Consider the following 27,548-nt stretch of genomic DNA (forward strand, 5'->3'; position numbering starts at 1 on the left):
GCTAGACCATGAAAACGATATGTTTATGAAGGAAAGGGAGGAAATAGATGAAGTGTTCCTTAAACAGGAACCTGTGATGAAACATAACCTTCCCGTTGAAATTCTTGGGGATCCCCCTCCACCCAAGGGTGATCCCATGTTTGAACTCAAACCATTACCTGATAATCTTAAGTATGCTTATCTTGATGAAAAAGAAATATATCCTGTTATTATTAGTGCTAACCTTTCAGAGAAAGAAGAAGAAAGATTATTGAAAACACTGAAGAAGCACTGAGCTGCTATTGGATATACTCTGGATGATCTTAAGGGCGTTAGTCCCACGCTATGTGTACACAAAATTACATTGGAAGATGATGCCAAACCAGTTAGAGATCCTCAAAGATGATTAAATCCCAAGATGAAGGAAGTGGTAAGAAAGGAGATACTAAAGCTCCTTGAGGCAGGTATTATTTATCCCGTTGCTGATAGTGAATGGGTAAGACATGTTCATTGTGTTCCTAAAAAGGGAGGTATTACCGTTGTTCCTAATGATAAAGATGAATTGATCTCGCAAAGAATTATTACAGGTTATAGGATGGTAATTGATTTCCGTATGTTAAATAAAGCTACTAAGAAAGATCATTACCCTTTACCTTTTATTTATCAAATGCTAGAAAGACTAAACACACTCATTTCTGCTTTCTAGATGGTTATTCTCGCTTCTCTCAAATACCTGTATCAGCGAAGGATCAATCTAAAACTACTTTTACTTGCCTTTTTGGTACTTTTGCTTATAGACGTATGCCTTTTGGTTTATGTAATGCACCTGCTACCTTTCAAAGATGCATGATGGCTATATTCTCTGATTTTTGTGAAAAGATTTGTGAGGTATTCATGGATGACTTCTCCGTCTATGGATCCTCTTTTGATGATTGTTTGAGCAACCTTGATCGAGTTTTGCAGAGATACGAAGACACTAGTCTCGTCCTGAATTGGGAAAAGTGTCACTTTATGGTTAATGAAGGCATTGTCTTGGGGCACAAGATCTCCGAGAGAGGTATTGAAGTTGATAAAGCCAAAGTTGATGCTATTGAAAAGATGCCATGTCCCAAGGACATAAAAGGTATAAGAAGTTTCCTTGGTCATGCCAGTTTTTATAGGAGGTTCATTAAGGACTTTTCTAAAATCTCTAGGACTCTGACTAATTTATTGCAAAAAGATATTCCTTTTGTCTTTGATGATGATTGTGTAGAAGCATTTGAAACACTTAAGAAGGCTTTGATCACTGCACCTATTGTTCAGCCACCTGATTGGAATTTACCTTTTGAAATTATGTGCGATGCTAGTGATTATGATGTAGGTGTTGTTCTAGTGCAAAGAGTCGATAAGAAATTGAATGTTATCCAATATGCTAGTAAGACTCTTGATACTGCCCAGAAAAATTATGCTACTACTGAAAAAGAGTTCTTAGCAGTTGTGTTTGCATGTGATAAGTTTAGACCTTATATTGTTGATTCCAAAGTTACTATTCACACTGATCATGCTGCTATTAAATATCTTATGGAAAAGAAAGATGCTAAGCCTAGACTCGTTAGATGGGTTCTCTTGCTCCAAGAATTTGACTTGCATATTATTAATAGAAAGGGAGTTGAGAACCCCGTTGCAGACAACTTGTCTAGGTTAGAGAATGTTCTTGATGACCCACTGCCTATTAATGTTAGCTTTCCTCATGAACAATTAGCGGTCGTCAATGCTTCTCGTACTGCTCCTTGGTATGCTGATTATGCTAATTACATTGTTTCTAAATTTATACCGCCTAGTTTCACATACCAGCAAAAGAAAAAGTTCTTTTATGATTTAAGACATTACTTCCGGGATGACCCACACCTTTATAAAGAAGGAGTAGATGGTGTTATTAGACGTTGTGTGTCTGAGCATGAACAGGAACAGATTCTACGTAAGTGTCACTCTGAATCTTATGGAGGACACCACGCTGGAGACAGAACTGCACACAAGGTACTACAATCTGGTTTTTATTGGCCTACTCTCTTCAAAGATGCTCGTAAGTTTGTCTTATCTTGTGATGAATGTCAAAGAATAGGTAACATTAGTAGACGTCAAGAAATGCCTATGAATTATTCTCTAGTTATTGAACCGTTTGATGTTTGGGGCTTTGATTTTATGGGACCTTTTCCTGCCTCTAATGGTTATACACATATTTTAGTTGTTGTTGATTACGTTACTAAGTGGGTAGAAGCTATTCCAACTAGTAGTGCTGATCATAACACTTCTATTAAAATGCTTAAAGAAGTTATTTTTCCGAGGTTTGGAGTCCGTATATATCTTATGACTGATGGTGGTTCACATTTTATTCATGGTGCTTTCCGTAAGATGCTTGCTAAGTATGATGTCAATCATAGAATCGCATCTCCTTATCATCCGCAGTCTAGTGGTCAAGTAGAGTTGAGAAATAGAGAGCTCAAATTAATTTTGCAAAAGACTGTGAATAGATCTAGAAAGAATTGGTCCAAAAAACTTGATGATGCATTATGGGCCTATAGAACTGCATACAAAAATCCTATGGGTATGTCCCCTTATAAGATGGTTTATGGAAAAGCGTGTCATTTACCTCTTGAACTTGAACATAAGGCATATTGGGCTATTAAAGAGCTCAACTATGATTTCAAACTTGCCGGTGAGAAGAGGTTATTTGATATTAGCTCACTTGATGAATGGAGAACCCAAGCGTATAAGAATGCCAAGCTTTTCAAAGAAAAAGTCAAACGTTGGCATGATAAGAGGATACAAAAGCGTGAGTTTAACGTAGGAGATTATGTGTTATTATTCAACTCTCGTTTAAGATTTTTTGCAGGAAACTTCTCTCAAAATGGGAAGGTCCCTATGTTATCGAGGAGGTCTATCATTCTGGTGCTATAAAAATCAACAACTTCGAAGGCACGAGTCCAAGGGTGGTAAACGGTCAAAGAATTAAACATTATATTTTAGGTAACCCTATCAATGTTGAAACTAATATTATTGAAACTATAACCCCTGAGAAATACATAAGGGACACTTTCCAGAACGTTCCAGACTCCGAAAAGGTATAGGTATGTGGTACGGTAAGTAAACCGACTCCAAAACAACTCCAATGGCAACTTTTATCAGTTTTGGATTATTTAAGAATTTTAGGAATAAAGAAGTAGTCCGGAAGGGGCACAAGGCTCCCACGAGAGTGGAGGGCGCCCCCCCCCTGTAGGGCGCGCCCCCTGTCTCGTGGGCATCTCGTGTGCCTCCTGGACTCCGTTTTCTTGCACATTACGTATTTTGGTCGGTCAACATTCATTATATATACTCCCGAAGGTTTTGACCACCGTATCATGCAAATATCCTCTGTTTTTGTTTCGAGCTGTTCCTGTTGCAGAATAAAGCAAGATGTCTTCTCAGGAGTCAGTTGGGGAGAGTCGGGTGTGTCACCCAACGCCAGGTCCCGGAGCAAATAGCGATGCCTATCACTTTGGACCATCAACGGAGGATGAGATGGAGGCTGATTTGAAAAGAATAGATGCCATGGAGGAGGATCAAGAAGTTACCTCTCGTCTCCGAGCAGAATTCACTATGGGGGAACTACCTAGCCTGGCTATCCCTACTTCGGTGACTCCTTCCAACTCTAGATTTCTTTCTTATGAAAATATGAAAAAGAGTTTCACTTGTTCTCTAGAAGCTATGCAGCATCCTTGGGTAAAAGGAGCTTTGGCCGTTACGAGCAAGCTCCATAAAGAAATTATGGACCTCAAACAACAAGTCAATAAGCTCGAGGAGGAGAACCGTATACTGAACGGTATCATCGCCAAGAAGATCATAACACCAACCGTGAAGAAGGAGAAATAATCACGTGGGTATGGGCACTCCCCTTGGCAAATGCCAAGCTTGGGGGAGGTGCCCGGGTATCGTATCACCATCACACTCCTATCTTTACCGCTTTATTTAGTTCGATCCTTTTAGTAGTATCTTGATCTAGTAGATTCAAGTTTTGATATCAAGTAGTTTGAGTTTTGCTTTGTGATCTCTTTTTGTAATCGAGTCCGTGAGCTATATATAATAAATATTAGTGTTGAGTCAAGGGATTTGCTATGTTGCCATGATCTTGAGAAAGTAGAAAGAATAAAAGAGTTCATATTGATATTATGAATAGTGATGACTTCACACATAGAAAGTATGAGGCATAAAAATTATTGAGAGTTGATGAACGTAGCCTTGATCATCATTGCAATTAATAGGAAGTAATAAGGAAAGAGGTTTCACATACAAATATATTATCTTGGACACCTTTTTATAATTGGGAGCACTCATTAAGTATGACATGCTAAAAGAGTTGACGTTGGACAAGAAAGACAACGTAATAGTTTATGTTTTCCGACATCTCAGTTAAAGTATATTTTCATTGACCTTACAAACATGTTGAGCTTTCCTTTCCCCCTCATGCTAGCCAAATTCCTTGCACCAAGTAGAGATACTACTTGTGCTTCCACATACCCTTAAACCCAGTTTTGCCATGAGAGTCCACCATACCTACCTATGGATTGAGTAAGATCCTTCAAGTAAGTTGTCATGTTGCAAGCAATACAAATTGCTATCTAAATATGTATGACTTATTAGTGCAGAGAAAATAAGCTTTGTACGAACTTGTTGTGGAAGTAATAAAAGCGACGGACTGCATAATAAAGGTCCACATACAAGGGGCAATATAAAGTGACGTTCTTTTGCATTAAGATTTTGTGCATCAACCCTAAATGCACATGACAACCTCTGCTTCCCTCTGTGAAGGGCCTATCTTTTACTTTATGTTTTTACTTTATGCTTGAGTCAAGGTGATCCTCACCTTTCGCTTTTTCATTTTATCCTTTGGCAAGCTCCTCGTGTTTGAAAGATCATGATATATATATATATCCAATTGGATGTAAGTTAGCATGGGCTATTATTGTTGACATCACCTAAAGGTGAATACGTTGGGAGGTAACACATTAAGCCCCTATCTTTCTCAGTGTACGGCTGAAACTCTATAACCACAAGTACTGCGTGAGTGTTAGCAATTGTGGAAGACTACGAGATAGTTAAGTATGTGAGCTTGCTGAAAAGCTCTATTGTTGACTCTTTCTGATGTTACGATAAATTGCAATTGCTTCAATGACTGAGATTATAGTTTGTTAGTTCCCAATGAAGTTTTTGAACCATACTTGACATTGTGAATTGTTTGTTACTTAAGCATAAGAAATCATATGATAAATTCTATATATGTTCCTGTTATAAGAATGATCATGATGCCCTCATGTCCGTATTTTATTTTTATCGACACCTCTATCTCTAAACATGTGGACATATTTTTCGATTTCGGCTTCCGCTTGAGGACAAGCCGGGTCTAAGCTTGGGGGAGTTGATACGTCCATTTTGCATCATGCTTTTATATCAATATTTATTGCATTATGGGATATTATTACACATTACATCTCAATACTTATGTCTATTCTCTCTTATTTTACAAGGTTTACCATGAAGAGGGGGAATGCCAGCAACTAGAATTCTGGCTGGAAAAGGAGCAAACGTTGGAAACCTATTCTGCGCAGCTCCAAAAGTCCTGAAACTCCACAAAACAACTTTTTGGAATTAATAAGAATTTTTGAGCGAAAGAAATATGCCAGGGGGCCCACACCCTGTCCAGGAGACAGGGCGCGCACCCCCCCCCCCTATAGGGCGCGCCCCCTATCTCCTGGGCCCCCTGGTGGGCCTCCGGCATCCATCTTCTGCTATATCATCACTTTTACCCTAAAAAAATTGTGGGCAAGCTTACGGGACGAAACTCCGCCGCCACGAGGCGAAACCTTGGCGGAATCAATCTAGGGCTCCGACGGAGCTGTTCTGCCGGGGACACTTCCCTCCGGGAGGGGGAAATCATCACCAACGTCATCACCAACGATCCTCTCATCGGGAGGGGGTCAATCTCCATCAACATCTTCACCAACACCATCTCCTCTCAAAACCCTAGTTCATCTCTTGTATCCAATCTTGTATCAAAACCACAAATTGGTACCTGTGGGTTGCTAGTAGTGTTGATTACTCCTTGTAGTTGATGCTATTTGGTTTACTTGGTGGAAGATCATATGTTCAGATCATTTATGCATATTATTACTCCTCTGATTATGAACATGAATATGCTTTGTGAGTAGTTACGTTTGTTCCTGAGGACATGGGTGAAGTCTTGCTATTAGTAGTCATGTGAATTTGGTATTCGTTCAATATTTTGATGAGATGTATGTTGTCTTTTCCTCTAGTGGTGTTATGTGAACATCGACTACATGACACTTCACCATTATTTGGGCCTAGAGGAAGGCATGGGGAAGTAATAAGTAGATGATGGGTTGCTAGAGTGACAGAAGCTTAACCCTAGTTTATGAGTTGCTTCGTTAGGGGCTGGTATGGATCCATATGTTTAATGCTGTGGTTAGGTTTACCTTAATACTTCTTTTGTAGTTGCGGATGCTTGCAATAGGGGTTAATCATAAGTGGGATGCTTGTCCAAGAAAGGGCAGTACCCAAGTACCGGTCCACCCACATATCAAATTATTAAAGTACCGAACGCGAATCATATGAACGTGATGAAAACTAGCTTGATGATAATTCCCAATGTGTCCTCGGGAGCTCCTTTATCATTATTAGAAATTGTCTAGGCTTATCCTTTGCTACATAAAGGATTAGGCCACCTTGCTGCACTTTATTTACTTTATTTACTTGTTACTCGTTACAATTTTCCTTATCACAAAACTATCTATCACCTACAATTTTAGTGCTTGCAGAGAAAACCTTACTGAAAACCGCTTATCATTTCCTTCTGCTCCTCGTTGGGTTCGACACTCTTAATTATCGAAAGAACTACGATTTACCCCCTACACTTGTGGGTCATCAGGATACAAGCCGGTCAAGCAGACTCTTCGGCGCTTTTCAGAACCCAAGCGACAAGCCATGGGAGAAGAGCTAGCCAAACTACTCGAGGCCGGATTCATAAGAGAAATAAAACATCCGGACTGGCTAGCAAACCTGGTGATGGTACCAAAGAAGGACAAATCCTGGCGCCTATGTGTCGATTTCAAGGACCTCAATAAGGCTTGCCCCAAGGATCCCTTCCCCCTCCCCTGCATCGATCAAATCATCGACGTTACCGCAGGACACGACTCATTGTGTTTCCTTGACGCATACTCCGGATACCATCAAATCAAGACAGCATAGTCCGATCAAGCTGCAACGGCATTTATCACTCCACACGGCCCCTTCTATTTTAACACCATGCCTTTCAGGCTCAAAAACGCCGGTGCAACCTATCAATGCATGATTCAGACATGCCTGAAAACATAGATCGGCAAAACAGTAGAGGCATACGTAGACGATGTGGTCATCAAAACCAGACACGTCGAATACTAATAGACGACTTGAGGCTTACATTCGACAATCTCTGAACATATGACATTAAGCTCAACCCGAAAAAATGCGTTTTCGGCATACCTGCCGGAAAGCTCTTGGGCTTTATCGTTTCCAATAGAGGAATTGAAGCAAATTCGGCTAAAATCTGAGCTCTGTCACAGTTGGCTACCCCAACAGACCTCAAGAAAATCCAGAAATTAACTGGATGTGTGGCCGCCTTAAGCCGCTTTATCTCCCGATTAGGAGAAAAGGCACTACCTCTTTATCGCCTTCTTCGATGCACCAAACACTTCGAGTGGACGGATGCGGCTACGGCCGGACTGGAGGAAATAAAAGCCCTTTTGGCCACCAATCCAATCCTGGCCGTGCCAAATGTCGACGAACCCATGCTGCTACATATAGCCGCAACACACCAGGTTGTAAGCGCAGTGCTCGTCATCGAACGAGAGTAAGTCCTCGCTTCAAAAGCCGGTATACTACGTATCTACTGTCCTCACTCCATGCAAGTCACGATACCCACATTATCAAAAGATAGCATATGCGGTCTTCATGGCATCCCGCAAACTACGACACTACTTTCAAGAGTGTTCAATCACGGTGGCCTCCGAAGTACCACTCAATGACATAATAAATAACCGCGATGCCATGGGCCGGATTGCTAAATGGGCTATCGAGATCCTCCCGTTCAACCTAACATACAAACCACGGCAAGCTATTAAGTCGCAAGTACTGGCTGACTTCATTGCCGAATGGACAGAAGCCGAACTCCCTAAAGAGTACAGCGCATACTCCAATTGGATCATGCACTTTGACGGCTCTAAGATGCTAGCTGGTCTAGGGGCAGGCGTTGTCCTGACATCCCCCACCGGAGATACAGTCCAATATGTACTCCAAATACTATACACAGATTCCAACAATGCAGCCGAATATGAGGCCTTGTTGCATGGTCTTCGAATGGCAGTCTCCATGGGCATTCAACACCTAGAAGTGCGCGGGGATTCAAATCTCGCAATATCCCAAATAAATGGAGACTTTGACGCCAAGGACCCAAAAATGGCGGCCTACCGCAATGCCGTCCTCAAAATGTCAACTCGGTTCGAGGGGCTCGAATTCCACCATGTGGTCCGAGAAAACAACCAAGCGGCGAATATTCTCGCTCGCATTGGCGCTAAACGCGACCCCGTCCCACCTAATATATTTTTGGAAAGGCTGTTCAAGCCATGCGTGGTGTGGGGAGGGGAGACCAGCAATACCAGTCCGGAACCGCACACAACCCTAGATCCCGAACACTCTGACATAATCGGAGGCCCCGCCACCGAAATAACACCTTCGGCCCACGCGATTATGGCTGTCATCGCCCCGTGGACAGAACCCTTCTTAGCCTACTTAAATAGGCAAGAACTCCCCGAGGACCAAAATGAGGCACATTGCATTATGCGGCGCTCTAAAGCCTACAAAGTCCATGAGGGAGGGCTTTATAAGAAAAGCGCGACTGGAGTGCTCCAAAGGTGCATCTCCGAAGAGGAAGGTCGGCAACTCTTGGCCAAAATGCATGCCGGACTCGGCTGCCACCATGCTACAGCCCGGGCGCTCATAAGCAAGGCCTTCCATACATGTTTCTACTGGCCAACAGCCCGGGTAGACGCACAGGACCTTGTCCAACATTGTGTTGGTTGCCAGCTTTTTGCAAATCAAAGCCATATGCCACCTACCGCTCTCCAAACAATCCCCATAACTTGGCCCTTTGCGGTCTGGGGGCTCGATATGGTTGGACCCCTTAAAGGAGGAAGCCCTAAGAAGAAATACTTGTTTATCATGGTCGATAAATTCACCAAATGGATAGAAGCCAAACCAGTTAAAACGGCCGAATCTGGACCAGTGATAGACTTCATATTTGGGGTCGTACACCATTATGGTGTCCCCCACAACATCATCACCGATAACGCCTCAAACTTCACAGCCGACGAGGTGAAAACCTGGTGCGGCAAAATGGGCATAAAACTTGATTATGCCTCCGTCTATGACCCCCAAACAAACGGTCAAGTCGAACGAGCGAATGGTCTTATTATGAGCGGCATTAAACCCAGACTAGTGTGATCCTTGAAGGAATCAGATACACACTGGGTCGAGGAGCTCGACTCCATACTATGGGGGCTGCGGACCACACCAAATCGCACAACCGAATACACACCATTTTTTATGGTGTACGGCGCAGAGGCAGTGCTACCCTACGATATCATCCATGACTCACCTAGAGTGCGCATGTACGAAGAGAGAGAAGCTGAGCTGGATCGGCAGGACATCTTAGATGCCCTGGAGGAGGAGCATGACATCGCAAAGGCCCGTTCTGCATTCTATCAACAACAGGCTCAAAGGTATCAAAGCAGAGAAGTACGGGCCAAAACTTATAACATTGGCGAGCTCGTTCTACGCCTACCAGAGAAGAAAAAGGACAAGCTCAAGCCCAAGTGGGAGGATCCCTTCATCATTGACAAAGTTCTAACTGGGGGAGCATACCGTTTGCATGATGCATCCAATAATCGACTCAAGCCGAACCCATGGAACGCGGCCAGACTCCGAAGATTCTATGCCTAGTGCCGAACCCTGTGTTCATCTCCTTACCTCCGCCTTTCTTTTTTAAGTTATATCCTCTCTTTCTTTATATAGCCTTAAAAGCTCCAAGTATGCTTCGACCGCACACTCCTGCGCGTTATGCGCGCTCAATATACCTGGGGGCTTCTTATACAGAAGCTTAATATAATTATCTTCTGGGCTTTATGCCCACCACATATGCGTCGTTCCTCCATATGTACCTTTTTTCACCATTATATGCATCGATATGACTTAAGTTTTGGCCAAGCTGGGTTGCCTGGCTCTTGTGTTTATGCCCTACATTCCCGTTAATTCGGCTAGGGCATAAGGGGAGCACCTCTGCGATTGCTACTGCCAGGTCAGCCGGATGTGTACCTCAGACTGGGTGAAGCCGAAAGCTAGCATTCTTAAGAGAATATTCGATCGGTGAACAAAAGATGGTTCTCACTTATTGCAATACATGCCCCCAGATGTTTATATCCTGTGTCGCTTTTCGCAGTTCGGACATGCACATTAATGCATGCGTACCCAGGGAAAGGAACCCTTAACGGAACTATTCTCCCTGGAAGATGTTTCTTACTATCCATGTAATATAACATAGCTAGTTGGGTACTTGTCTGTTCGAGCACTTATGACCCCTACGCCTGTTTCCACGCGTACCCCGGTTTTTACATAACTGAGCGGGTATTCAGATACACTCCGGACTGTCGGGTCCGGAGGTTGAAGCGAAAAGGTCCGCCAAGACAAATGATTTACAATCTAGCTAGGGACAAAACATGTCCTTTGAAGAACAAAGTTACTTAGACTGACTAAATTCTTCTTCTATACCATCCAACAGGCTGTCTAACCTACAATCTTGTTGGGAATACTTAGCGGCTAAAGCTACCTGGTCATATACTAGACTTACAGGGATCTCTTTCCCATCTGACCCTATAGGTCCGACCTCGGCCATGTGGTTCGGGTCAGTCTTAGTGTATCGCGTCTTCACCATGGCCCAGGCTTCCCTTGCACCTTGTCGGCAGGCTGATATCTTCCATAATCGGAAGCGCCGCCGCGCTCCCTTAAGCATCTCTACAAGCTCTCCCATGCCTCCTGGCAGGGAGGCGGATGGCCACAAGGCCTGGGCAATGCCCTGCATCACCTGCCGAACTTGTTCATGCAGTTGTGAGAGCTCCTGCAGAAGATCGCCTGCAGATCCGGGCATCTCCTCTTCGGGACGACCTGTCAACATACCTACAGATATAATTTTGTTAGCCCGCTTCTTTGCCGAACCTTATAGTAGGTTCGTTAGAGCACTTACCAAAAATGCCGCATTGAAGCCTCTTATTCTCCTTCACGGAGTCAGCAAGCTGGGCCCGAACATCCTTTAATTCGACGTCCAGTCGGGTGTTCACGTCTTGGAGATTATTTTTCTCCCGTATAACCTTTGTAAGCACACGCTCGCCAGCCTTCAGCTGTCGTTGAGCATGTTGCTCATCCTCTGGTACGATCTCCGGATTGCCTCCGAGATTGTCTGTGGAATCTATTGTTAGACTTGCATTCATGCCGAATACTAACTTTCACATGCCATTACATTCTTTTCAAAAAAAGTATTACCAGATGGAGCCTTCATGGACTCCTCCATTCCGGCAACTGGGGCCCGTAGCTGGACTTTGCACTCCTCCAGCTCTTTAGACAGCTGGGTATTCTTCTCTGTCAGAACCTATGCATACGAGGATCCTTAAATCAGTTGTGCCAACTGTTTCAAGTCTCAGGGGCTACTGATATACATACTTATCAAATTTTCTTACCCGTATATCCTTTACGTACTGGTTCGTGGCTCTGGCGAGGCCATCTTGAGCAGCCCGGATGTACGCGTCCCCTGAGTTTAAGGCATTGAACGCCTCTTCAGAGAAATTAGGGTCACGTAGTGTGGCCCGTTGGCGCCTATGATTCATGGCGCTCTCCACTTCGGAGTTTGTAGCAGAGAATCTATCCGCATCCTCTGTAGGAGGATCGTTCGGTGTTGTCCCCGCGTTAACCTCCGCCCTTGAGTCTGGCCTCAGAGTCCGACTGGTGGAGGCGTGGCCGGCAGGCTCTCCGGATACAGTCCGGCGAGCGCTTTTTCTGCCAGGAGACAATGGACATTGTTATATTTTAACAATGATAATTACATGGCAGGTTTTTAAACATACCTTCGCAATGGCGTCTCGGTCCTGACCACCTTCCTTTTAAGCCTACCCGGCTTCGGTGCCCCTTGTTGACGAGTCACCGCGGGTTCGGCATGGCGTCTCGATGGCCTTCCCTGTAAAACGCAACACATGTGCGGTGGGTAAGGCGCAAAGAGGGAATCCTTCTTGGAAGTTGGGACTCCAGTTTTACTTACATGTGATACAGGGAGTAGGCAAGGATAATCAGCTATGATGGCCACCAACGCACCAGCTTAACTGATAAAATGTCCTGTCAATGAGCTCCACAAATATGTCCAGATCTTCTTTGAGTCCGGGGTCGAGGGACCGGTTGGGGTCCTCTGGCTGTGGAGATGGGCTGTGAACCTCCCTCATAGCTTTTCGTAGTTCCTGCTATGAATTGACAAGGTAAATATTTGTGCTAAAAATGCGGGAAAGACTGGAATAAAAGATAGCAGCTCACCCAACTTGGGGGTTGTACACGGAGAATCCATCCTGTGGCTTGATACGGATGAACTCCTCTTCCTCTCCTTTAAACAAATCGGATACTATCTTCGCCAGAGCGGCGGCGGAGTCCGGACCTTTATGGACGCAACGGGTGGCATCGTCTTCTCCATTGAAGTGCCACATGGGTTTCCCCCGATATTGAAGTGGCTGCACTCCCCGCATTATACATATTGACATGACCTCAATTATTATCAGTCCTGATTTGGCCAGTGTCTTTATCCTGTCCATCAGGAAAAGGATCTCTCTATTATCTACCTCCTGGGGGCTCCGGGGGTGCCAGCTGTGGCCTTTCTTCAATGGGGCATTTACAAACTCGGGAAGGCCCTTCCGAATAGGGTCCAGAAGAGGGACATACTCCATGTAGAACCACTCCGAAGGCCAGTCTTCAGATGTCTTCTTCGGGGTACCGGACAGGTATCCGGTCCCGGCGATGCGCCATATTTCGGCTCCGCCCACTTGATATACCGACCCCTCCTGAGTGTGGGCAACGAGGCAGAATAGCCTCTTCCACATCTCGAAATGAGCTTCGCAACCCAGAAATAGCTCGCAGAAGGCGACGTAGCCTGCGATATGCAGTATGGAGGCTGGGGTAAAGTTATGTAGCTGGAGGCCGTAGAACTCCAAGAGCCCGCGGAGGAAGGGATGGATTGGAAATCCGAGTCCCCTCAGCAAATAGGGGAAAAAGCATACTCGCTCCCCCTTGGATGGGTTTGGAGAACTCTCCGCTTGCTCCCCGCCATTATAAGTGGCTAGTCCAGCTCGGACGGGAACCATGTACGCAGGCGGGAGAAACCCCTGGGTCTGCAACTCTACTAGTCGGCTGTGGGGGACAAAACATTTCTCCCAATCGCCTGGCCTAGTGCTACGGGAGCGAGAGGAGGAGCTGCGACGGCCGGCCATGATGGGATGGCTTCTTCCGGGCGCGTTCTGATGAATACTCGCTGGGGGAGAATGGTGTGATTTGGATCTGAGGATCCCCGTCTCTTTAAATAGACGATTTACTTGCGTGGTCAGGGTGGCAAATGTAAAAATGCCCCGACTTCTCGCATTCACTCGACACGTGGAGACTGCCATTATTAAAGCACAGAAGCCGAGGAGTGCAACATTAATGGAAAGTCGGATACGGCTCGTTACAACAGGTACTCTGGAGAATTTGGTGAAGAACCCGCCTTGCAATGCCGAAGACAATCTGCGCGCCGGACTCATCGTCATTAAAGCCTGATTCAGGGGCTACTGAGGGAGTCCAGGATTAAGGGGTCCTCGGACAGCCGGACCATATACTTTGGTCGGACTGTTGGACTATGAAGATACAAGATTGAAGACTTCATCCCGTGTCCGGATGGGACTCTTGTTTGTCTGGAAGGCAAGCTTGGCAATTCGGATATGTAGATCTCCTTCTCTGTAACCGACTCTGTGTAACCCTAGCCCCCTCCGGTGTCTATATAAACTGGAGGGTTTAGTCCGTAGGACAACAACAATCATAATCATAGGCTAGCTTCTAGGGTTTAGCCTCTACGATCTCGTGGTAGATCAACTCTTGTAATACTCATATCATCAAGATCAATCAAGCAGGAAGTAGGGTATTACCTCCATCGAGAGGGCCCGAACTTGGGTAAACATCATGTCCCCTGCCTCCTGTTACCATTAGCCTTAGACGCACAGTTCGGGACCCCCTACCCGAGATCCACCGGTTTTGACACCGACACCCCCCTTTATTTTTTTTGTTTTTAAACTACATAAAAGCACTCAACAGAAATAAATGACTCTCTGAAACTTCCAAGTTGTCTCCCTGGCAGCGCTTTCTTTAAATCCATTAAGCTAGGCATATAGTGCTCAAGTAATGGATCCACCCGGATCCCAAGGTATATCAAATCCAATTTTAATTAACAATTATTTGTAATTTAGTAGTGAGCACAAAGTAACATATATCATGCAACAACAAAGTCTAACTCTCTTTCTATGCATTGGCATGTCATAAAAGAACAATTCATGCACACCAAGTAAAGGCCAACACATAGTATAAGTAGTTTCTTGCAATTCTATCGTGTTGGAAACATAGAGAGGTGGAGATGTAGTTCCTCTCTCATAATAATTGCAAGTAGGAGCAGCAAGCACATGCATATTATATCTATCAAAATCATCATGTGCAATAGTAAAAGGCAACTCATCAATATAATCCTTAATAAGCACAAATTTCTCCAATATAGTGTAGTCGGGAGAATTCAAAAAGATAATAGGACTATCATGCGTGGGTGCAATAGCAACAATTTCATGTTTAACATAAGGAACTATAGAAGTTCATCTCCATAAGCATAATTCATATTGGCATCTTGTCCACAAGCATAGCAAGCATCATCAAAAAGGGATATTTCAAGAGAATCAACGGGATCATAACAATCATCATAGCAATCACCCTCGATAAGCACGAAGGGGAATTAAACAATGTATGAGTTGAAGAGTTACTCTCATTAGAAGGTGGGCACGGGTAGCTAATCCGCTCTTCGTCCTTTTGTTCTTCGCTCTCCTCATCATCTTTTTCATCCAATGAGCTTGTAGTTTCAGCAATTTCTTCTTCCATAGCTTCCTGCAAAATATTAGTCTCTTCTTGGACAGCGGAGAAGTCCTCAATATATGGTTTAACATAGGCATTATAAGCATAATTATCATAACAATATTCAAGTATGGCAAAATTTTCAGATTTATAGAGAGTAGCATCATACTTTTCAATCAAAGAAGCAATTTCACAAGCATCCTTAAAAACAACAAATTCTTCAATTTGTTGAACATCATAGTAATTATAAACACCCTTAGCATACAAAGATACGATTCCATTATCACTAAACTCACATTGGTAGAGAAGGTGTTTCTTAGGGTTTTCAAAAAAACAAGTAACATCATATATTTCACATAAATTCCAAGCATAGCATTGCAAATGATGAATTTGATCCAGTAAAAGTTTCCCTTTTCAGATATACGGTGTTGCACATAACAAGCATGCTCATCTAAAGATTTGCCCTCAACTAAGCTAGTGGGGTTTTTAGCACGAGCACAACGGGATCGAAGATGATCCAAGTAAAAAGCTTCAGGAGTGTGATAGATTTTGAGTGGTTCTTCAACCATTGGTTCAGTAGGTAGAACTATTTTTTTTGGTATTCTGCGTTTCCTACCCATAACTAGAGATAGAAAAAAACTAAGAACGGCAAATAAAAATTACTTAGTGATAAAGCAAACAAGCACACACGAGAATATTCACCCCACGCTATGACTCCCCGGCAACGGCGCCAGAAAAAGGTCTTGATAACCCACAAGTATACAAGATCAATTGTATCCTCTCTCGATAAGTAAGAGTGTTGAACCCAACGAGGAGCTAAAGGTAGAACAAATATTCCCTCAAGTTCTATCGACCACCGATACAACTCTACGCACGCTTAACGTTCGCTTTACCTAAAACAAGTATGAAACTAGAAGGACTTTGTAGGTGTTGTTGGATAAGTTTGCAAGATAATAAAGAGCACATAAATATAAACTAGGGGCTGTTTAGATAAAGAAGCAATAAAGTAAATATAGCGAGTGTGGAAAAGTGGTGGTAGGAGTTATGAAATTGTCCCTAAGCAATTGACTACGTTACTAGACCGGTAATCACTATTGCAATTCTGTTTGAGGGAGAGGCATAAGCTAACATACTTTCTCTTCTTGGATCATATGCACTTATGATTGGAACTCTAGCAAGCATCCGCAACTACTAAAGATCATTAAGGTAAAACCCAACCATAGCATTAAAGCATCAAGTCCCCTTTATCCCATACGCAAACAACCTACTTACACGGGTTTGTGCTTCTGTCACTCACGCCACCCACCATAAGCAAATCATGAACATATTGCAAACCCTATAGCGGGAATCCCTCACGCTTGCGCGACACGGAGGGCACAATAGGATAACACCAATAATAAAACATGCAATTCAAATCAATCATAGTAATTCACCAATCACCGGTAGGACAACGAAAATCTACTAAGACATCATAGGATGGCAACACATCATTGGATAATAATATGAAGCATAAAGCACCATGTTCAAGTAGAGGGTACATTTGGTTGCGGGAGAGTGGACCGCTGAATATAGAAGGGGGAAGGTGATGGAGATGTTGGTGAAGATGACAACGGTGTTGGTGAAGATCGTGGTGATGATGATGGCCCCCGGCAGCGTTCCGGCGCCACCGGAAGCAAGGGGGAGAGAGCCCCCTTCTTGTTCTTCTTCCTTGACCTTCTCCCTAGATGGGAGAAGGGTTTCCCCTCTGGTCCTTGGCTCCCATGGTGTGGGAGCCCCTCCGAGATTGGATCTGTCTCTCTGTCTCTCTCTATTTATGCGTTCTTTGATTCTTCCCTTTCACCGTTTCTTTTATATCCGGAGATCCGTAACTCTGATTGGGTTGAATCTTTCGCCCAGATTTTTCTCATAAAATTAGCTTTTGTGCGGCAAAAGAAGAGCGTCAACCCCCTTACAGGGTGCCCACGAGGGTCCAGGGCGCGCCCCCTGCCTCGTGGCCCCCTCGGGCACCGTCTCGTCTTGATTTTTCTTCCCAAAAATCATAAATATTCCAAAAATAATCTCCGTCCATTTTTGCCCCGTTTGGACTCTGTCTGATATTGGGTTTCTGCGAAACATAAAACATGCAACAAACAGGAACTGGCACTGGGCACTGGATCAATATGTTAGTCCTAAAAATAATATAAAAAGTTGCCAAAAGTATATGAAAGTTGAATAATATTGGCATGGAACAATCAAAAATTATAGATACGACGGAGACGTATCAGGTCCCACCGAATTTGCCTGACCAAGTCTCTGTTTCGCTTATTACCAAAATCGGTCCCACCGAGTTTGTGTAATCGGTCAAACCGAGATGAGGTTCTACCCTAACCCTAACACATCGGTCCTACCGAGTTGATCATATCGGTCCCACCGAAATGCCTAACGGTCACATTATGAACTAAATTGGTCTGACCGAGTTTTCTGATTCGGTCTCACCGAGTTTGGTAAATGGTGTGTAACGGTTAGATTTTGTATGGAGGCTATATATACCCCTCCCCCTCTTCATTCGTGGAGAAAGCCATCAGAACATGCCTACACTTCCAGCATTCATTTTCTGAGAGAGAACCACCTACTCATGTGTTGAGGTCAAGATATTCCATTCCAACCACATAAATCTTGATCTCTAGGCTTCCCCAAGTTGCTTTCCACTCAAAACATCTTTCCACCAAATCCAATCCTATGAGAGAGAATTGAGTGTTGGGGAGACTATCATTTGAAGCACAAGAGCAAGGAGTTCATCATCATCACACCATCTATTACCTTTTGGAGAGTGGTGTCTCCTAGATTGGTTAGGTGTCACTTGGGAGCCTCTGTCAAGATTGTGGAGTTGAACCAAGGAGTTTGTATGGGCAAGGAGATCGCCTACTTCATGAAGATCTACCATAGTGAGGCAAATCCTTCGTGGGCGATGGCCATGGTGGGATAGACAAGGTTGCTTCTTCGTGGACCCTTCATGGGTGGAGCCCTTCGTGGACTCGCGCAACCGTTACCCTTCGTGGGTTGAAGTCTCCACCAACGTGTATGTATGATAGCACCACCTATCGGAACCACGCCAAAATTCTCCGTGTCTCCAATTGTGTTTGCACACTCCAATCCCATCCCTTTACATTCTTGCAATTTGCATGCTTTACTTTCTGCTGCTCATATACTCTTGTCATGCTTGCTTGATATGTATTTTAAATGTTTAAACTTGTGCTTAAACTCCACCTCAACTTTAAGAACTTAAAAAATTGCTACTTTCTTGGTTGAGAGTCTATTCACCCCCCTCTAGCACCTCTTCTCGATCCTTTCACCACGCCAACAACTGCTGGCTCAACTTGTCAGAATTTTTGACAAGTCAAACCCGCGGACCGATCACTTGTGATGGATTATCATCAGCAAAAACGATCTTAGGCGACAGATTGGCCTATCATAGGTGACATTATGGGTCGTCACTAAAAATGGCCATGAGTGGAATTTTTGGGTTCGTCGCCTAATATGCGATCATGCGTGACGGAGGAAATGGTACCATCAAGTTTTTTTTATGACGACGCTTCAGTGAGGCTGGGGGTGACAACCGAGAAATGTCATCGTGGCATTTTTTGTGATGAAAAATGGTTATACGTGACACAAGTGAACGGTGCAAAATAGAGAAAATTTTGTAGTGAGTGGTAAGATTTATTTGTGCCTGATCTATATGTCATCATTTGTATTTACAGTCCTATGACCTGTCTTAGTTGCATGCCAAACCAGGCCATGTGGGTTCCTAACCGACCTCGCCGTGAGGGCATCTTGTATTGCACGCCAATATCATGCTTTATCTTCAAGCCGGGCCCCTGGACTAATTGCTGGGACTAGGCTGCCTAGGCCTCCTAGCCCCGAGGCCATCCTAGTGTCAGGCTTGCCGGTAGATGGGCCACCGCCGTTGTATTGTACCATCACGGAATGATACGTCTCCAATGTATTTAAAATATTTGTATGTTTCATGGTACTATCTTATATTTTTAATTAAAAATTATATTTATTTGGACTAACCTACTACTAGCTGTAAGACATGCCTAAGTTTTTGTTTCCTTTATGTGAGTAGGAACTTCATGGAATTTAGATAAACTATTAACAACTTTAATGTTCGATGGAATATGAAGTTTTGCAAATATGTCCTCGCAAGACCACTACTTAAAGATCATCACATTCACCCATGAATATGGAGTCAAATGAAGAAAGTCGAAACATAAAAGTTATTCTCCAAATCTCCATGAAACAAACACACTTGGAATCACCCAATTCAAAGTATGTATGCACCTTACATGTCTAAAACAATATTTACCAAAACTGCCACTTTTTGTAGGGATAAGGTTGACTCTAATTCCTTGCAAACTTGATGGATTTGAACATGGTTTGATCCTATGGGGTGGACGAGAAGGAATGATTTGGAACTCTCTAAACATACCCAAGGGCCCTTGTATCAAAGGACTATGGGTTGGATGGTCGAGACTTTATGTATTGACCTATATATCGGTGGGAAACCCTAGTTTCTTGGGTGTAACCTTTGGAATTTTGACCCCCAAGACAGCCATCAGAGGAGAAACACATCTCCAACCAGTGGAGAAGGCCAAGAAAGAAGAAGGGGGCCCACCCCTTCTCGGTGGCGCTGGAATGCTGGTGGATACATCTCCACCATCTCCAGCACCATCACCAACAACTCTCTTCGTCATCCTCTCATGGTGATGTGTGTGTAGACCCTTTGGGGTCGAGGATTTTTGGTAGTAGCTATGTGTCATGTATATCATATGAATTGCCACCATGATTGTGATCTTGGGCATTGATGTTTAGTTGAATTATGTGGTGTACCTCTTATGATAAGTTTCTTTATGGGTTGATTTTGTTCATGTTATATTGAACTTTGGGATTTAATGAGATTACATGATGCATGTGGAGTATAATTTTCGAAAACACCACATTGGGGTGACTCTATGGATTAGTATTAGAAATATAAAGATCATATAGTGTTGTATAGTATAATTTCTGGGGCTGCCTTATGTGAGATGCTAGGTGGTCAGTACATTAAGATAAGAAAGACAACTTTAAGGTGTGATACTTTATGCACCTACGTAAATCTCATGGGGGTTTGATTCGATAATATTTTTTTGTAGTTATATCATGTATTTTCATAAAGTTATGAATGTTGAGAGTTGACAAAGTGAACCTATGAACCTGAGCCTTGTTTACAACCATTACAAACTTGTTTTTGAAATGCGTAGTCAACATCACCAACCGTGCCACTACTACCGCCGCTCGCCGGATCGTTGTGTCACTGCTGTCGATGTCCGCCAGACCATCGTGTCACCACCGTGGCCACTGCCTAACAACCGCATCATCGCCATCCGTCACTACCTGACGCCACCACCACTATCTACCATGCAACCACTAGATTGAAAAAATGGGCCCCGCACGTCAGGTGGGTATTAAGGTGGGTTATTGCAGATCCGTGAAAGTGTCCACCCCCTAATAACACGGTTACTGGGGAGTCCCAATAAGAGGCTATTGGAGGAGGTTCATTAAAGATCTATTGGATATGCTCTTAGTTCATATTTGGAGCACATGTTAATACTAGCTAGGAGCAAATATTTTCCCAAAAAAGTTCATCGAAACCTATCAATACAAGATCTAGTTTCGAAACTCTTGAGGCGAGAAACAGAATTGCGAAACCAATTTGTAATTTAGTCACATGGTTCAAGAGATATTTTGTTTAAAAAAATCTGAAAAGGCACAAGCAAACACATCAATCCCTCCCTTGCGTGGGGAGTAATCCCTTCAGACTCTAAGATCACGACAAGTGGCACAACTATGTATCACTACCAGAGATAATGAAAGCAACCTTTGCAGGGGTTCCTTAACTAGTGCTTTTGGTGATGACCGATTGGAAAAACAAACAAAGACGACAAGAGAAAAATCAGAAGATGGGGTGCACATTTGGTCACCTAAGGAAAATCCTATTTGACTCATTTTGTGGCCGATTGTCGTCGATTTGCACAGGCAGTGCACTCATGGGCCGACCCAACTCTAGGAACCTTCCAAAAGGTTCTAGTCCGGTCCAGGTTTTGTTTGCATTTGTTCTTTTTTCCTATTGTTTCTTTTACCGGTTTTCTTTGGTTTCTTTAATTTTTTCTTTTCCAAAAATGTTCAGAAATTTTAAAAATCTTTCCTTTTTCAAAAATTCAAAAAATGTTCATGTGCCATAAAACGATCAGGAATTTCAACAAATGTTTGTGTTTTTTAAAAAATTGAGATTTTTAAAAAAGGTTCATGTTTATCAAAATTTGTCGAGAAACTAGAAAATGTTTGTGTTTCAAAAAATGTTTCCGTTTCCCAAATTTCTATGGGAATTTTCCAAAAACTGTTCTTGATTTTAAAAACAATCAGAATTTCCAAAAAAATTCCGTGTTTTTTTTCAAAATTTCAAAAAATATTCTTGTTTCCCAAATCGTCCAAAATTTTCAAATATGTCTGTTTTTAAAAAGTATTTGAAAATTTCAGAAAATGTCATGTTTCAAATAAATCAATAATTCGGTGTTTTCTATTTTTTTTCATGTTTAAGCAAAATCGAAACTTCAAAAATTGTTCTCGTTTAAAAAAACTGTTTAGTGTTTTTTTTTCAGAACTGAAGAAAACATGGCACCGTCTTTTTTTAGTTTAGCTATACAGTGTTTCCTGTTGGTTGTTCGCTAGTACAGTGTCCCACGACGAGCAGAAGCACCCTGTGCCTGTAAAGCCCAAATCCTTGATCAAAGCGGCTCAACAGCCTGGTGAGACTGTAAACTCTCGGCCGACATTGCCCAAGCCCAAGCCCAAGCGAAACGCCACAGCTGTCTGAAAATGGCAGCACCAAGTCTGAGATGGCCAAAAAGTCTGGATGCCCAGCAGTAGCGGCAGCTTTTCCAGCGGCTCACGCATCGCCGTTGCCATCTCCACCGATCCCCCCTCCACGCGCTACCGCGATGGCCGCCGGCGGCAGCGGCGGTGGCGGAGACATCGGGGCTGATTCCGAGCGGCGCCTCAAGAAGGCTATGGACAAGCTCTACCACTTCCCCAAGCCCAAGCCTAGCCCCAGCCCCGGCTCCAAACCCTCCTCCTCGTCCACTCCCAGGTTAGCTCCAGACTCCCAGCTTCTCCTCTCGCCCTAGTCCCTTTGTGTGGCTGTAAAGCGGGTTCGATCTGATCTGGTTTGGCAGCTCGTGGAGGGCGGGGAAGGCGGCGGATGCCGGGAGGAGGTTCGGGGTTGTGCGGGGGTCGCGGCTCCCGCCGCAGATGGCCGCCATGTCAGCGATGTCTCCGCCTCCGCCATGCCGCCCGTGGGACCGCCGTGACGTTGTGCGGCGGCTCTCCTCATTCAAGGCCATGACCTGGTTCGCAAAGCCCAAGGTACACCCAGTTTAACCCTTAGCGTTGAATGCACTTCGTACGTTCTCTGCATTGGTTGGTGGATTTGGTGACTTGAGGATTGTCGCTTCCCACTGCTTTAGGAAATCTCTTGCCTGCAATGAAGATGGTTTTGCTTGCTATCTTAACAGATTGATGGTTAATTAGTGGAAACTTCTAGAACAAAACCGATGTTTGCTGTGATTTCTCTTGATAGACTGGTTAGAAATATGTCCGGAGGCTTGTATGTCCTGCGCTTGTATAAACCCTGTTTGTGGTGGTGCCTATGTATTATCGTCCAATTATGGATGCTCTCGGTTCACTAACCCTCCAATTATGGAGGAATTCGGTCCACTAACGGATGTTTGCTCATTTCGATTGAGAAGTTAGGAAGGGACTACATTTCAGCTAAAGCATCGCATGCTTTTCCGTTGATTGCTGATAGCGAGTTACCTTTTTCAGGTTGTTAGTCCTGTTAACTGTGCTAGGAGAGGGTGGACTAATGTTGAACCGGACATTATAACGTGCGAGGCATGTGGGGCACGTCTCCTCTTTTCCTCTCCTTCCTCGTGGACACCACAGCAAGGTGCGTGCATTATTTTGTTTACCCCTGGGCTTCATCTCAAGCTATGAGCGGATAAGGCAATTCTCTTATTCTTCTCTCAAAACAATTAAATGGAACATCACACGCTTCTATGTAGACTTAATATTGAGCAATTTAGTGTTTTAAGATTCAAGAGATGCTGATTTATTTGATTATTGTGTTCCATTTCTATTTTGTGAGAGACTTGCCTACAGGCATCACTGACTTCCTAGATTTGTTCAAACCATTTATGTTCATTTTCTTACATTGAGATTTTTCTTTTCTTGCAGTTGAAAAGGCTGCTTCTGTTTTCAGCTTGAAGCTGGACACTGGACACAAACTACTCTGTCCATGGATTGACAACATATGTGATGAATCACTTGCCTTATTTCCACCCACACCTCCTCCTGTTTTAGTTGAGAACTACTATGAGTGCTTCTCGTCTCTGCTGCGGCTTTCATCACTTCCAAGAATTTCCCCCTCTTCTCTGGATATCATGAGGAAGTGGAGTCCACAACTAGAACAGTTCCTATTGGAGCCGTTCTCTTCATCAGTTGTCCTTAAAGGGGGATTTATGCTTACTGAAGACTCAACTATTAGGGACCTAGATGGCACTTTTCAAGTTGCTGGCATATATTATCAGGTCAGACTTTAATTTACACATAATTACTCATCTCTTTGTGGAGTTTATTGCCTTGCAAGTTATCTTTGCCATGCCCATATCCTCTTTTCAGCATTTTCTGTTAGTATTTTATAAGTGATCAATTCAGATATCTAGGTGACACATATGCAACTGAATAAATTCTTCTTAGCCCTTGATTTGCGCTCACTGTATAGCATGTTCAACAGTTCATACCTAATCTCCAGTTGCACAATGCACTGAAAAAGATTGATGTTTTTCTCAAAAAAGAAAAAGATCTGTGTCCTTCCTCTCTTAGTCCTCTCATAACTATCTAAGGGAATGCCTTTTGCTATTAGGAAAACTCGGATATACCTTTGTTGACGAAAGCCTATACCTAGAAGCGTTGCCATGTGATATTGAAAACCCTTTGTGTAGTCTTGGTAAAATTAACTACAAAAGACATTTAGTTTCCAACTGCATAACTGTTTAGTAACTTAATTTCTTCTTACAATCTCATTTGCCTGGCCTCTGTTGGCAACATATTCTCGTATTTAGCTAGGTGTTTCAAATTGCTTTGAGTAGATATCTTGGATAGTTGGATTGCTGATAAATATTGTGTAGTTTCAGTTTACATTTTCACTGCACATATTCTTCTGCATCAAATTATTTAAGTCTCTGCGGTTGAACTTAATTCATAACTGGCTACCAGGCACTCAAGATAATAAGCTTATGTGGATGGGAACCACGCCTACTTCACTATGCTGTTGATTGTGCAACCAAATCTCACTCGGATGCAAGCTCTACCTCCATATTTGCCCAACCAGAGAAAATGAACAACACACTGGAAGATCGGGTCGTAATTTACTCACACAAGGAAGTTGATGGTTCTCCAGCAATTCCAGATGCTAATCAAGGAGATCAACATTATGATCCATCATCCGTTGTTTTAGATTGTCAGTTTTGTGGAGCCTGTGTTGCCTTGTGGCGTTTTTCCCTTGTAGAACGACCTCTTCAACTTTTTAAGCTTGTATCAGATTCGAATACACAAGATGAGCAAAGTAATGGACATGCTAACCTAGTCAGTGGAGTAGAACCTTCAAAGTCTGCAAATGTTGGTTTTAATTTTACCATTGCTGGTGGTCCTCCGCCGACTAGACAGAGTTTTCGACCAAGAGTTTCATTTCCTGTTGTCAGTCGACACTTGAAAGCTGACTTGAACTCCCGTGGAAAATCATTTTCATCAGGAAGTGATAGAGAGATTGTTTCTGTGGCTTTGCATGCTTCAGGGCCCATGAAGCGCAAACGAAGCATGGATAAGCTTCATACGTTGGAAGGCGTTAACACTATCTCCAATGATGTTGATACATCGGCCAAAGGGGTACATCACGATCATGGAGGTGATAATTCTGAAAAGCAGATTGCAAACTTGGGAGTAAACACTGATCAAATTCAAGGGTGTTCACCTTCAGATACAACTGAGGATATTAATATGGAAGAAGTTGTCAATGGAGAACCAGAATCAGGTGTTGCCACAAGCAGAAGTATGACGAGCACGAACTTGAAACTTGATCAACACGGAATAGATCCCAAGTTTTCACCTGTTGAGGATACAAGAGAAGAACCTACTAATGATCGGAACTCTATACAGACACATGCAAACATGTCCAAGCCAGCTGAGGTTGGCACAATCACAAAATCGTCCACCAACATGGAAAAAGGTGTACATCCATCAGGTAAGGAATTCATTTATGTTTCCTTTGCTTCAACAGTAACTTAATTAACAATAGGTTGGTCGCTAAGTATTCTGAGCTGCCGGTACAATTTAAGGAATATAAGGGAATAAGGAAGTACTTAAACAGAAAGTTGAAGGAAACGAAAATGTAGGGGAAGTAAGTAGGAGTAACTTGTTGTCAGAGTTGGGAACTTCTAACAACAATTAGCATATTGATTGACTGCTTTCGTAGTAAAGCTTCTTAACAGAACAGTTAACACATACTCCCTCCGTATAGTATTATAAGAGCGTTTAGATCACTACTTTGTTCTTGCCGCCTCTTGTGGAGGTGAAAATTAGTTATTAATTGCTAGTACTTTATTAGGATATTGCCTGAGACTGCACACATATTAGTTATTAATTGCTAGTACTGATGTAACCTGTTGACTGCTCTCATAACAGGAAAAAAACAAGGCCTGTATGACCAAATGAATGAGTTTGATCCTATCAAGCAGCACCGGACATTCTGCCCTTGGATATCCCCTGATGACAGTGATGCCTTGCCTGGATGGAGGCTGACTCTTTCGGCGTTACTTGCTCAGGATAAAAGAGTTGATGGAGATTCGCAATTGGAGACTAAGCTCAGCCTTCTCGATGACGTAATGCTCTTTTGTTGAATCTTGTCTAGTTTCTCTTGAACCGTGTCCTCACAGTTGTTTTCTGTAATCTCAGGAGGAGGATCCGGTTACATCTGTTAGAAAGCTTTTCATGACACCGCCTTCCAAGAAGCCGAGGATACATCAAGCAGAGAAGAGCTGAGAACTGTATTGGTTTATTCTGAATTTCGGGTTGGGCAGACATGTCAATGTCTGCAACCAGATTACCAGATCGATAGAAGCATTTGCGCCTAAAACTATTGGGTGCTGTACGAAGTGATGGGGATGGGAACAAGAAAAGGGAAACAGGAGTTGTGTTTGGGAGAACTGTTCAGGACAATATGGCACCGGGAATTTCCTGTAAGACAATTCATTGGTCATCTATTCATGTTATGGTGATTAAACAAATCCGGAGGGCATTGCGCATTCATCTCCTCTACCCCGTGTGTTGAACATGGCCGTATCCTACAGAATTTTGTAGCTTAGTGGTGTGTCATTTGCTGTTCGGCACCTGTAAACTGTAGACCTGTAGACTCTGGCATAACTGTAGTTTGACGGCTTGCCCTACCTGCCTCGGATGCAAATGTAAGATCTGAATGTCCAAACGCCTGTACCAGCTTTTTTTTATGGGTAAAGCCAAGTTTTATTCATCAAAAACTACATAATGTGGACGTCCTTCCCTGAGTGATAGAGAGTACTTGGCTAAGCTATGTGCTTCGGTATTTACCGCATGACTTTCAAAAATAAAGTTATATTGAAAAGAAACTGCTCTGAGATTAATTTCCTTAACTATGGATCCAAATTTGCCACTGTCCCCTTTGGTTATATCTGACACTGTTGTTTGGAATCCGAAGCGATGATGAAATTTTGCAAATGAAGGTCTTCGGCTAGAGCCAATGCCTCTGCAAGAGATCGCTTCCATGGCTTCGGATGATGAAATTTTGCACATGAAGGTCTTCGGCCAGAGCCAATGCCTCTATGCAACAGATCGCTTCCATGGTGGCCGGGTCGTCGACATCAGCTATAACCAATGTCGAACTGCTCGATTTTTTGTCCAAAAGAACCCCCTACCGAGATGAATTGACAAAAAAGACTACCTCTGGATCAATTTGACAAAAAGGACCCCTCAGCGGTGGCGGCAGGCGCGGCAGGCGACACGTGGCACCTGCCGCCACGCCAGGAGGCGGCGGGCCCTGCCGCCACCGCAGGAGGCGGCCACCCCAGCCGAACGGATTCCCCACAGTGCGTCGCGCCGCGACGGAACGGGGCGGG

At 43.5% G+C, this 27,548-nt stretch overlaps 1 protein-coding gene across 1 annotated transcript; it reads left to right on the plus strand.

Moving 5' to 3' along the window:
- The first annotated feature begins 22,207 nt into the window (after nt 1-22,207).
- Nucleotides 22,208-26,936, plus strand: LOC119276225. Its single transcript, XM_037557246.1, has 7 exons — nt 22,208-22,432; nt 22,518-22,707; nt 23,167-23,290; nt 23,578-23,930; nt 24,619-25,642; nt 26,083-26,279; nt 26,353-26,936. Exons 1-7 carry the CDS (start codon nt 22,284-22,286, stop codon nt 26,437-26,439), a joined length of 2,124 nt encoding a protein of 707 aa, XP_037413143.1. The 5' UTR covers nt 22,208-22,283; the 3' UTR covers nt 26,440-26,936.
- The last annotated feature ends 612 nt before the right edge of the window (nt 26,937-27,548 follow it).

This window comes from Triticum dicoccoides, chromosome 3B (assembly GCF_002162155.2).
Source record: "Triticum dicoccoides isolate Atlit2015 ecotype Zavitan chromosome 3B, WEW_v2.0, whole genome shotgun sequence".
In the NCBI taxonomy this organism is placed as follows: Eukaryota; Viridiplantae; Streptophyta; class Magnoliopsida; order Poales; family Poaceae; genus Triticum; species Triticum dicoccoides.

What these genes read in the sequence shown, in the direction of transcription:
- LOC119276225 (XM_037557246.1), top strand. Translation starts at nt 22,284, where the DNA reads ATGGCCGCCGGCGGCAGCGGCGGTGGCGGAGACATCGGGGCTGATTCC. An exon ending in TCCTCCTCGTCCACTCCCAG is followed by an intron (nt 22,433 to 22,517) that starts GTTAGCTCCAGA and finishes CTGGTTTGGCAG; the next exon opens with CTCGTGGAGGGCGGGGAAGG. An exon ending in CTCGTGGACACCACAGCAAG is followed by an intron (nt 23,291 to 23,577) that starts GTGCGTGCATTA and finishes CTTTTCTTGCAG; the next exon opens with TTGAAAAGGCTGCTTCTGTT.